Genomic DNA, 12,559 nt, shown 5'->3' on the forward strand with positions numbered 1-12,559 from the left:
ATAGTTTGAAATCGGTGAGTTCATATAGACAGACAGATAACGTGCCCCGGTCGACTCAGTTCTTGATGCTGGACAAGAATATATATTCCCTGCTCCACATAATTTGAAGCATGCTATAATAAGTCTTAAATTTAACATATCCATATATTTCCTAAACTGTATTAACAGGCATTATAAATTTTATTTTTTAATCCTGAAATTGGTTGAAACTTGTTTTTGAGCCAACTATGGATATTGGAATTATAAATGTCTACCCAAGAACTAAGCCTAGCTTTTTAGACACACTTAGCTCAACACTTCATTCATCTGCATGTTTGACTCTCAATATGCAAACTAACAGCATGTAAATGCCACAAATCGCTTGATACACTCCGAATCCCAAGACTTCGAATGCATTTGCTACATCAAAACGCCATAATTACAACTTCAAACTGCCTAAAACACTCAAGAGAGCTACGTCTACATCTAAAAGATTCTCATAATTACACATAAGATGAAATAAACATACAAATTTGAATAAAATCGATATAACCACAGACATGGGTCTGAGAGCGGAGTGGAGTTGAAGGTGGATGAGTGCTGCTGCCGCTGCTGCTGAAGCTGAAGCTGATGCTGATGTTGCCGGCGTACTTTGCCATTAAGAATCGAACCACAAATCCACTTAAAATCACTACAAAAACCAATAAAGATTTCTTTCATCTTTACCGAAGGAGCGCGCGAGATGGCAACAGCGTGTGAAAGCGAGAGCGCACGATTCACATCCACATTGATCGTGCGACAAGAGAGCGAGACAATCATGAGACAATCAACAGACATTGTAATCGAATGCAGTGCACTAGAGCGCTTAGAGGCTTAGCATTTGAAGAAAGTCGCGGACGGGGTACATATGGAATACTTGGGATAGCATTGGCGGTGACGCCACTTTGAAATTTCGGGTGACATTTTCCCTAATATCGGGTAGGGCAGCTGAAAGGGTATTCAGGATTAGTGGAGCCAAGGTAATTATCATTTGTCTGGCTGTTATCAGTAAAAATAATATGCATATCAATGAGTTTTCCAACTCACTCTATTTGCCTTGTTTCTTTACTTTCATTCACATTTCCATTGCGGGCAGTTTTCCAAAAGCGAATCGCTCCATTTTCGTTTCCAGGAAAGCGCGTGCCATGCCTTATGCGCATATCGTGGTCTTTCCTTCAGCGTATGCGCCTGATAAACGTCATAAAACTTAATCACCGCAACAGTTCCAGCCTCATATGGTGGCTGGGCATCGTCAACAAGATCGTGTGGATGATCACATTAACGGCCAGGCGCATGATATATAAAGCTGTTCACAAATTAAGGTCCATTAGCGCAGCAGGATGTGTCAGCGTCGATTGAAATATGCGCTTGTCTGGCTTGCGGTTTTTTGTTTTGACATCTTTCGGACCTTCTGCTTGGCCAGGGACTCGCCCTCTCTCTCTCTCTCCGATTTGACTTGCCTCACTTTTCACTCACTCTGCTCGCTTTTTGCATTTTAATGAAAAGAATTTGTTCACCATCCAGCCGGGGCGGAAGATTGCCAACAGACAACGAACCTTTTTGATGGGTGAATTATGTGATTTTCGATGGCCAGAAACTAAGGCAAATCGTTTGATTAATGATCCACACCATGGGTTTCGGGAATGCTGTGAGTGGATTTGGCCCACTTGTGGCTATCTGTTAGATATATGAGCGTCAGTGAATAAGTGGTTTATCCAACACGAACAAACTCGAAATAAAAAATAAAACATTTGTTACAATTAAAAGCTATGCCCGATTCGATGAAAAAAAACTTATTGTTAAATGTAACTTGAACATCTTTTGTATAAGCTGAACGCGGTCTTAACTTTTTGTGGAAGCAAATGACATTTTAATGATTTTAAATATGAAATGACGCCGAAATCATAGGTAGCTTTTATGTATCTCCATTGACTACTATCACTCCATTTGTATGTGCTTTGCGATACCAATCCCCAATTTCAAATAATTGCATTCAGCATGTCAAGGAATAATAAGTAATGTATGAAATATAATAATAAATAATGTATTATGCATAGTAATGCATCAGTAATCAGAAATATATTCAGATTGCCTTCAAATATTTGCTTAATATTTCGAAATAGAGATGGATGCGGGAGGCCCGTCCGACATTAGCAGGAAACATGCCCTTAAAAAAAACCGAGCCGTTTGTACTATTATATAAAAGCGTGGCCCTGTTCTAAGTTATTTCCTTTTGTGGCTTTTTGCAAAGAACTCCTTAGTTTTTTTCGTCCAGTTTTGATTATGTTTTGACTGATATGAGATATGCATTCAAATATATATTTATTTCGTTTGCTTTAACTATTTGTTTCAATAGTTAGAGATTGGGGTGATATTACCTGTGATATTTATTATATTTTCGTAGCTATTTATCAGGCTACTTCACGACCTTACGATCTTAATAGTGCCTATATTTTTCATGCTTTTGGGGATAGGCCTGGCCATCGCACGAAACCCGCACGAAAAAAGTCCCGATCCCGTCGTTCCTTCATGCGCTCACCTCATCATATCGGTATTAAGTATTTAATCATGATACAGTTTTATACTGCTAGACTAGACTGCTTAAAGGCATTCGTATTTTTTTTAATGAGCCGCACGCAATTTATTTACATTCTCTCCAAATATTACACATAGCTCCTTCTTCTTGTTCCACCTTTTAAATGGACATATATATCATTTTTAGTGACATGTTTCTGAAAATTAGCAAGAAGTACTTCTCCTCATTTACCCCTTACTCTCCTGATATCCCTTACTACTTTGCAATAAACGACATCACAATAAATAGACCCTCATTAAAGGCAACACAAACACACGGGCGTCAATTAATTAAATCTTTCTCTGATCTTTCTCGCGATCCTTCGATCTTTGTCATGGTCACTTTCCTATAAGGACAGTGTTTGGGCACTTGCACACGCCCAGATACATACGGCTACAGGGAAACGAGCTGGTGACACTACAGACGGACGGTGAGCGCAGCTAAGCCCGGTCGGGTATCGATCTCGGCAGGCGGATTACTTTCACGCAGACTCAAGCACTCGAGTGCCTACTGTTCTAGGAGCAAGTAGCTCGGTCTGGAACCTGTTTCGGTTTCAAGTGCGGCGCATTATTTTCGAAGACTTACATGAAATTGACTAATTTCGTGTGTTTCGATCGCAGTCGCAGGTTCAGCGCCGTGGCAGCGCAGTCGGCGTCGCAGTAGCTGCATTTGAAATGCACCTACAAATTTTTACCTGTCACTCAGCCAACGGCATCTCCATCTCGCTCTGGAGTCTTGTGCGTCGTCTCCATCTCGCTTGCACGCGGAGTCTTGTGTGAAGGCGACGCCTGCAAGTGACACGCGGAGGCAACGAGTGGCCGGCGGGACGGAGGAACGGACTGCGTTGCCTGCCCATTGATGAAATTGACTTTTTATGTTGCTTGCCGTTGACTTCTCTTCGATTTTGCGTGGCGCTGCTTTCGGTCGCTGCAGAAGTTGACGTCGCTGTCGCCGTCGCAGTCACCGTCGGCAGCGCCGAACTGAAACTGGATTTTTGGGATTAAGTTTTTGTTTACTTTGAGGCGGTTTTTTAGTTTGTTTGTACGCCTCAAGGAAGTCGGTTCGTTGTGCCCGCGATCCACAGCAACAATAATAACAACAAAGACAATAACAACAAAAGCCATAATAACTCAAATCTGTTAAGTGCTCGTAACTGGATTAATTCGAATATTTATTGCTTTATTAGCCGTATTAATCAAAAGGCTTACAACAAAGTCCATTAAATGCTCAACCCAATCGATCGAGCAATATTAATAATAACAACAAATGTAGCCAAATTTGAACAGTTTCAAGTCAGTTGCAATTAATATCGTATTTTTGCATTTCTGTGATATATTTGTGTTGTGACAATTTGAACTTCAATTCCGCGTTACGATAAATCAATCCTTAAACAAGCTGCCTAACAGAAACCAGTACAAAAAGTCAAATCAATAAATAATGGGCATTTTGCTAAGTGATGGCGATGTAAGTTGAGCTTTTATCATTAAGCATTTGCATAATCCGATACACGTTTTATTTCCCAACAATAAATCATAATTTGTTTAAATTTGTATTTCAACTCCTCGATTTAGTCGTGACTCTTCAAAATAACTGAATGTACAAAACTATTAGGTTTTGCAAATTGCTCAAAAAGTGAGACAGTATCTATCCACTTATTCATATTACAAGTATTATAAAACGCATTTAAAGTTTCTTCCAGAGAAAGACTTATGAAAATGAGTTTATCATTAATTCTTCAAATTCGTCCTTATCACCTATATGTTTATTTGCCATCTTTTTCCCAACGTCCAAGTCCAGTAAGCTTGTAATTACAGATCCCAGGACCAAACATTCCCATATTGTTTACCTAGAAAATCATTTTAAATTTAAATTTACCAAAAAATACAGTTTATAAAGTATAATTCTTCTTGAGGTTTTTCTATTTCTTATAGCTCTTTTTTAGCCTTAGCCATTTTATAAGATGCATAAGCAGTCGTTCGTTCTTTAGGCTTTTATTTAAAATTGAAAATATTTCTTTTATTATTTTATGTGCTGCTGCCAAGTTAATAGTATTTCTGTTGACAAAAGTCTGGCTTGCCCTGCAGCTTAAACTTATCGTTTCTAATGTCTCTATGCAAATAAGCCAATAAGCCAACACAGTTGTTTACAGGAAAACTAAACTCTATAGTCGTTGGATGACATCCGCTAGTTAGAACTATGAAGAGAACTGCAATTCCAGCCGCAACGATCCATCCATGAATGAGTCAAGTGTGTGCAGCTCAAGTGGGGGGAAGAGAGGAGTACCTAAAACAGGATCCTCTGAACATAGACCTGGCGCTGGCCGGGTGAGTGAGCGCACCCGGTTTCAACGGCCTTAGCCGAGAGACTTATAAAAAACCACTTAAAGCGCCGCTTTAATCCTAAGTGTTCCCGATGCCCTCTTCGGTGTTGTCTTGTTTGTTTTTTTTTTTTTTTTGTTGGTTTTATTCCTTTACTCGGCTGCCGCTCAAGTGGTTTTCTCTGTTTGTTTTTATTCCTTCATTTGCAGTGACAAATTATTAACGTTCTACTCATCGTTCCCGACCTGCTGTTGATCGCTAGTCGAGTTCCCGATCTGTGCCTTATTTTTATTAAATTGATTTTTTATTGCTCTTTATTTGAATTCCCCGCCTTCTTCTTCACCTTCTTCATCGACGGCATTGAGTTTGGCTTAGCCCTTTATTTTGTTGGGCTCGCATTTTAATAAGCGCCAAAGCGCCTCTGTAGTCACTTCGAAGTGCCTGCGATCTTGAACTGATTCCATGCCGATCTCGATCCTGGCTGGGCCAAACGCATCCACCTCACACCCCTGCTCCCATACATAGGGCAGCAACATGTTGACAATTTTTCGTGTGGTCGCCGCTGCTTTGATCCGACACCGCTTCGTGCTCTGGCACCGGCCGGCGCTCTCTTTGATCGACTGATCTTCTAAAGGGAGCGACGTCATTATGCACGCGTGGTCAACTCTTTGATGGCTGGAATTGTTGTTCTCTTCCCCTTTCATCAGATGCGTTTGTGGAACGCTGCACATTTCTTTGGCGTTTCGGGAATTGTGTTAAAATGTGCGTCAATTGATCTTGTTTCTAATGGGGGAATGGGAGAATGGGTTACAATCAGCTTTCTTTGCCCATTGTAAAAAAATAGAAATAATTTAGTAATCAGTTATTAAAAATGTAACCTTAAAAATTTCGAGCTTTCAAACTTTCTTGAATATAATTCACACACAAGTTTTGAACTGCGCACATTGTTTTTAGCTATTGGAAATATATAACTAAAATTGATTTATTGAACAAATACACTTTGCCGTCGGCTAAAAAGAGTTTCCTGAAATTCCTCGATTTAACAAAAAATATTACTCAATTCTCACATTTATGTCATGCCTCACGTTCTTACGTAGATTTTCCCAAAAATTATTATACATTTACTAGGTAAAGTAAGGCGTCCGAATTGCCCACTACTCAATCCGGCAGCCATCTGGTTTGTCCTAACGTATGTGAAAGAAATCAGCTGCGTTCGAAAAGATGGGCAGAAATTAAAAAGTTCATACATCATCGCATTAAATTTCTGGGATAAGATAAAGACGTCAAATGGATTTTGTAAGCACAAACTCTGTAAGAGATACACATTTGAATACACAAATGCGAATAAACGAAATAAATAAATAAGAAAATATGCAATTGGCGCCTTAATTGAGATTGATGTGAAAAACAGATTTCGACGTTGCTTTTGGTTATTGAACCTTTTGTAAAAAACCGCAACAACAAAACACAGAAAGCGGAAAACATATTGAAAATCAGACTACGGCACTTGAAGGCTTTTCATTTGGTGCAAAAATGTTGAATGAACAATTTGTTTGTAGTGGACAAAACAGATTAATAAAAGCTATGCAAATGTGAAGAAACATAATGGAACTGAAGAGGTGAAGAGGAAATGCAAAACGATCGTTTTTAAACGCAAATAAAAATATAAAACCTCGTTTTGTTTTAATCTTTTAAGTTTGAAATGTAAAAACTATAAAAATATTACTCCCAACCTTTGCCCAAATTAATGGGTAATTAAAGAGTTTAAGAAAATGTACACAATGTGCAAATATCTGCAGCAGACGGATATAGATACATTCGAGGCTATAAAGCACATCGAAAGTATTTCATCTAGCTATATTCGTGTCTCCTTTTTTATGATTTCGAGATGCTTTCATGCTAACGAATTTTTGCGTTGTGTACGCATATGAAATTCACTTTAGCTACATAAATCTAAATATCTGAAAGTGTGCCGGCTAAAATGAAAACAAATACACTTCAGGCAAGAATCGCAGTTCGAATCTCAAGCTAACGTTATGGATATGCTGAAGGTCGGACTGTGGTATTTATCAGTTTATAAGCAAACGCAGACGACTTCTTTCTTACACTTTCCACTTATATAAAAACCCTTGCTGCGGTAAAATCCTATCCTCTTCAGACTCCAAGCCTCTGAACGGAAAGCATATATATAAATTCATGTCACCCTTAAATTTGATTATCTATCAATACAATTATGAATAATAATATTGATAGTGTTTATAATGCAACCCATATAATACTTATGGCCATCATTAAGGAAATTACTTCCAATGCCCACGTACGTATAGACTAACATATATGTACACGAAAGTGCAAAGCTGTGGAGATTCGGAGCGAAGCCTACGCACGGCATACAGGAGAAACTCATTTGTAAGTGCTGGAAATGCACAAAGATATAGAGACAAGTCACAGAAGATGCAGCGCGCCATTCATTTGAGATGGAATAAAAGGGCGCCGTTGAAAAAAACGAGTTCTGCTCACAAAGAGAGAGAGCGAGAGAGAGAGAAAGAGAGGCCGTGTGTGTGTGCGTGTGTGTGGTGAGGGGGCCCAGCAGATCCGAAGAACTGCAGCAAGAGCCAGCAGCCAAAATGGCTACTCGCAAGGGGGTGTCGCCCAATGGCAGCACCTGGCAGACCGAAGAGCAACGCGCTCAAAGAGCGAGGGAGTGGCACTGAGATAGAGAAAAAGCCCGTTACGAGGCAGCAGAGGGATAGAGAGAGAAAGAGAGAAAGACAGACAGGAGAGAGAAGCAGTTGTTATTTTTGTCTAATATGTTGCATTTTGTCATTTGTTTTGCAGTCGACCTCGGATCAGCAGTCAACGCGTGACTATCCGCAGTTGAGCGGCGACTATCACAACGTGCAGCTACAGGTCGCCGCCGTCGCTGCCAGTTCCAAGATGTATCACAGCAGCAGCGCCGCTGCAGCGGCCGCCTACACAGATTTGGCCGCTGCCGGGGGCGCTGCCAGCGTCTCCGGTTATCATCATCAGCAGGCGGTCAATGCGCCCGTCTATGTGCCCTCCAATCGCCAATATAACCACGTGGCGGCACATTTCGGCAGTGCCGCAGCGGCACAGAATGCCTGGACAACGGATAGCTTTGGATCGGCGCATGCGCAGCTGCCGGCGCAGTTCTATACACAGAACGCAGCTGTCATGATGGCGCCCTGGCGCAGCGCTTACGATCCAACTGGCTTTCAGCGCTCCTCCCCCTATGAGAGCGCCATGGACTTTCAGTTCGGAGAGGGGCGCGAATGCGTCAACTGTGGTGCCATCTCCACACCACTCTGGCGACGCGACGGCACCGGCCACTATCTCTGCAACGCTTGCGGACTGTATCACAAGATGAACGGCATGAACCGGCCGTTGATAAAGCCCAGCAAGCGACTGGTGAGTGCAGTGAGTAGCCACAACTCCGGTGATTATCCATATCTATACTAATCTACGGCTTGTTACCCACAGACCGCCACGCGTCGCCTAGGCTTGTGCTGTACGAACTGTGGCACTCGCACCACAACGCTCTGGAGGCGCAACAACGATGGGGAGCCAGTGTGCAATGCCTGTGGCCTCTACTTCAAGCTACACGGCGTCAATCGGCCACTGGCCATGCGCAAGGATGGCATCCAGACGCGCAAGCGAAAGCCCAAGAAAACAGGCAGTGGCTCCACAGCGGGAACTGGTTCGGGATCGGGCTCTACCACGGAGACCATCAAGGACTGCAAGGAAGAGCATGGTAAGCCAGCAGAATCGTGTAATTCGCTGTACATACCCGGTACAGATTAAAAATGTCCAAAACAAAATAGTTATATCATACTTGTGCAAATTTAAGTGTTACTCTATATACAAAAGATTTAGATATTCTAGATATGTGCAGTGGCTCCGGTTCATGTCCCGAACCTCGCCTTCGGTTTTGGCTCTTAAATACATCTTAAAATTTATTAATTTTTAAGACTTTTATACTAACACATTATTTAAAAAACAAAAGAAGTAGAGGGTTTGATTAAAAGCAGAAGAAAGTAGAAGAAATACATTAAAAGAGAATACTGATAAAGAGAGGGAGAGTTAAAGTGCAAGAGATGAAATTATAATGAGGTAAGGCTTAATAGATTGGCAACAGAACTTGATAACACATTATTATATAATATTATCTGAGAATTAAATCCTGTAAGTTAAATCCTAAAAGTAAGTGTTCTAGTAAGGAGTGAAAGATCGTTTCTTTGGCAGCTATATGATATAGTGGTCCGATTCAGCCGGTTTCGATATATTTACTGCGTATAACAGAAAGAGGGACTTTTTCAAAGTTCGCATAGATACAAACGGACACTCGGCTGTTGATACTAATATTTATTGGTTCGGAGATGTCTCCTTCTATTCGTTACACATTTCACGACAAAGTTATATAACCCTCTGTAAGGATATAAAAAGACACGCATTTTAATGGTGGTGGTAGCTATAAAATGTAAGATACTTGATCTGAATATGTTATTATTATAGAAGCCCTTAACAGAAACAGATTTGGCCAAAAAGCAGGATTTCGATATTGAAATATACATACACAGATACATACACACATTCATACATAAACACATCAATAATCCAACTTGGGGTAAGGCTCGGATTGTTTGTTTGGGAAAATTATTTGCTTCGATTGTTGGTTAAATGCAATGTAATTCGCGGCTAAAACCGGTTCGGTAAAACACAATCAGCTTGTAGCCTTATGCTTATAACTGGACAGCCATAAGCTATATTTTATCCCCTTTACTTATTGATTAAATTTTTGCATTTCTCATGATGCCTTTCTCTCTCTCTAACTTGCAGATCTCAAGCCCACGCTTAGCCTGGAACGACACAGTCTCAACAAGTTGCATACGGATCTGAAGAGCTCGCTGGCCGGCAGTGCGGTCAGCAGCCTAATGGGGCAGCACCACAGCCAGCAGCCGCAGCAGCAGTCGGCACCGTCACATCAGCAATGCTTTCCACACTACGCCCAGCAGCACCAGCAGCAACAACAGCAGCAACAGCAGCAGTCGCAGCACCAACACCTCAGCCACCAATCCCAGCTGAGTGCCAGGCAGTTGCATGGAGCCGGCTCGCAGCTGTACACGCCCAGCAGCAGCTCCGCTGCCTCCGCGTACACGACGCACAGCAGCAATGCCGCAGACACGCCCACACTAAGCAATGGCACGCCCTCGCCTCACTATCAACACCATCATTTACACGCCGCCGCCGCGGCGAGCAGCTCGCATGGACACCATGCAGCGGCGGCTCATCACCACATACACGCGGCCGCAGCAGCCGCGGCATATGGCGTCAAAACGGAGGCGAGTGCCACCAATTATGACTATGTGAACAACTGCTATTTCGGGGCCTCGTTTGGGGCCCTGGGTGGAGCCGCCTCCTCGGCAATGGCTGGTGGGGCGACCAGCGATCTGGCTGGGTACCATCATCAGCACAATGTCATCCAGGCCGCCAAGCTGATGGCGACGTCCTGAGCGGCGGCGGCGGCGGTGACGGCGGGCACTGTGATCTCTTCTCCACAACACACACAGCGTACTACAGACACCTTCGTTGGAGCCTCGTTGGAATGGTATTGAAAAGACTTTTGAACTAGTTTTACATAAGTTGCAATTAGTTTTTTATGGCTTGTAAATAACTGCACGAAAGTTTTGTACAAATATTTGTTTATCGCCTTGTTCCGTATCCCTTAACCACTTCGTAAGTCTCCAGTTAGGCTAAGGCTTATTTTTATACACCAATGTGTAAAGTGTTTGCATTAACCTCTTTCTCTAACTAGCATAAATCATCCATATCAAACACAATGCGCACCCAATCATAGATCATTTAGCCATATGTTAGGTAGAATTTCTTATAAGTCAATGCATATTACCATTTAAATAAATAATATTAATTTAAAAGATACATTTTACGATTTGTTTTGGTTGGGTCACAATAAGACACATATTTTAGTGGGCGCCGAAAGGTATGCTTTAAAGGAAATCACAACAAGATTGCGTGCTCCTTAAAGTATGCTATATACATTTTCTGTACTTAGAATGTTTCAATTACAATTTCGGTAAAATCGCGTTTTCCAGATATTTTAAGCACCTTCCACATTCAATACTTGACAGTTATACGTGGAATTTAATCAAAGGCCTTTAAAAAAAATCATTTAAATCTAAGCTCCGGAAGCTCCGGACTAGAGGATACTCTGAACCCTTTTATTGCAACATCTAATGCAGCTAAATTAAAAAAAAAGTTCCCTTAGCAGGGTTCGAGCTTATAACTGACCGCATCACACACTGCCAACTCTACTTAACAGTCCCACCAGTAAAAAAGAAAAAAAAACAACTTCCTCTGCAGGGTTTAAGCTCACAACAAACATCTATACACACCACCATCAAAGCACGTTTCCTTTAATAACGTTTGTGTTTCTTAGCCGATCTTGATGAAATGTTCTACTGTACTTCTTACTGTGCCATAGAATATTTGTATATTGATGGTAGTGGGGAGGTGGCGATAGCTATAAAATAAAAAACACTTGATACTATTCTGAAAGCAACATATCAATTTGATGACTCTAGCTCTTATTATTTACCGAATGAACTAAAAAAAAAAACAGGAATTCGATATAGATTTTTATTGATTGCTTGGAAACAGAGTAACATCGAATAACACTAACAAACTCGATCTGCGCGGGCACTAGGAGGACCCACAGCTAAAATGTCAGTCTCTAGCTATTATAGGTTCTGAGATTTTTGAGTTCATACATACGGACGGACGGACCAGCTCGGCTAATGATTCTGATCAAGAAAAAATATACTTTATGTAGATGCTTCCTTCTGGCTGTTACATACATTTGTACAAATACATTATACCCTTTTTACCCATTTTTAATGGTTTCAGGGTATAATTAATATGCCCCACATATACCAAAGTATGTTGATAAACTATTTGGTTTGTTAACTTTAAACTTTTATCTGATACCGAATGTTTGATGTCGTAAATATAAGATTCCCAGTACTGCAGCTGAGTCTGTCATTTATTTTGATGGGCGCCGATGAAGAGGAGAGATTTAAATTGTTTTTCAAAAATTTTAATTTATTTTTTCATGAAATTCTCGTAAATTACAGTTCAATTATTTAATGGACTTTTCACAATATATTTGCTGGTACTTTAATCGGTCAATGTCGACTTTTGGCACCCACGATAGGCGTTTGGTATTATAACGTACATTCATGTCATCTACTCTGCATATAAATATCCAATTAAATTGGCCGAGCCGAAGCTATTGAACCCAAAAAGCAATACTGAGGCATGCATGTGTTTTCGCTATTTACATATATAAAGCAGTCAGTTTGGGTTTTCTTAAATGTTTGTAATTTAGTTTGTAGACATAAAAAACATTAGTATGACATTGCAAAAAAAAGGTAAATCGAACAATTACATCACTTGAAAGCAAAATAAATTTGACATAAAAATAATATCTATGCAGCTGCGAAATGCAGTACAATAAAAATATTCGCCAAGACCCAATTGGAACGCAATAAAAAAAAAAAACATAAAAATAAACAACGGACGATCTTGTAAATATATTAAAATAAATGTTGCG

General features: G+C 40.8%; 1 protein-coding gene across 2 annotated transcripts; it reads left to right on the top strand.

The window, feature by feature from the left end:
* Window positions 1–4,030: 4,030 nt before the first annotated feature.
* On the top strand, window positions 4,031–10,814 carry LOC115770770 (GATA-binding factor A). 2 transcript variants are annotated; one of them, XM_030716183.1, is made up of 4 exons: window positions 4,031–4,057; window positions 7,750–8,349; window positions 8,413–8,683; window positions 9,769–10,814. In XM_030716183.1, exons 1-4 carry the CDS (start codon window positions 4,031–4,033, stop codon window positions 10,440–10,442), a joined length of 1,572 nt encoding a protein of 523 aa, XP_030572043.1. In that variant the 3' UTR covers window positions 10,443–10,814. The 2 variants fall into 2 exon arrangements, with proteins under 2 accessions (XP_030572043.1, XP_030572044.1); XM_030716184.1 differs by having other exon boundaries at window positions 7,750–8,340.
* The last annotated feature ends 1,745 nt before the right edge of the window (window positions 10,815–12,559 follow it).

This window comes from Drosophila novamexicana, unplaced genomic scaffold (assembly GCF_003285875.2).
Source record: "Drosophila novamexicana strain 15010-1031.04,08,12 unplaced genomic scaffold, DnovRS2.1 tig00004560-arrow-pilon, whole genome shotgun sequence".
In the NCBI taxonomy this organism is placed as follows: domain Eukaryota; kingdom Metazoa; phylum Arthropoda; class Insecta; order Diptera; family Drosophilidae; genus Drosophila; species Drosophila novamexicana.

Coding starts and splice junctions, on each gene's coding strand:
- LOC115770770 (XM_030716183.1), top strand. CDS start 4,031: ATGGGCATTTTGCTAAGTGATGGCGAT. Junction 4,058..7,749: donor TTTTGCTAAGTGATGGCGAT/GTAAGTTGAGCT, acceptor TTTGTTTTGCAG/TCGACCTCGGATCAGCAGTC. Junction 8,350..8,412: donor GCAAGCGACTGGTGAGTGCA/GTGAGTAGCCAC, acceptor TGTTACCCACAG/ACCGCCACGCGTCGCCTAGG.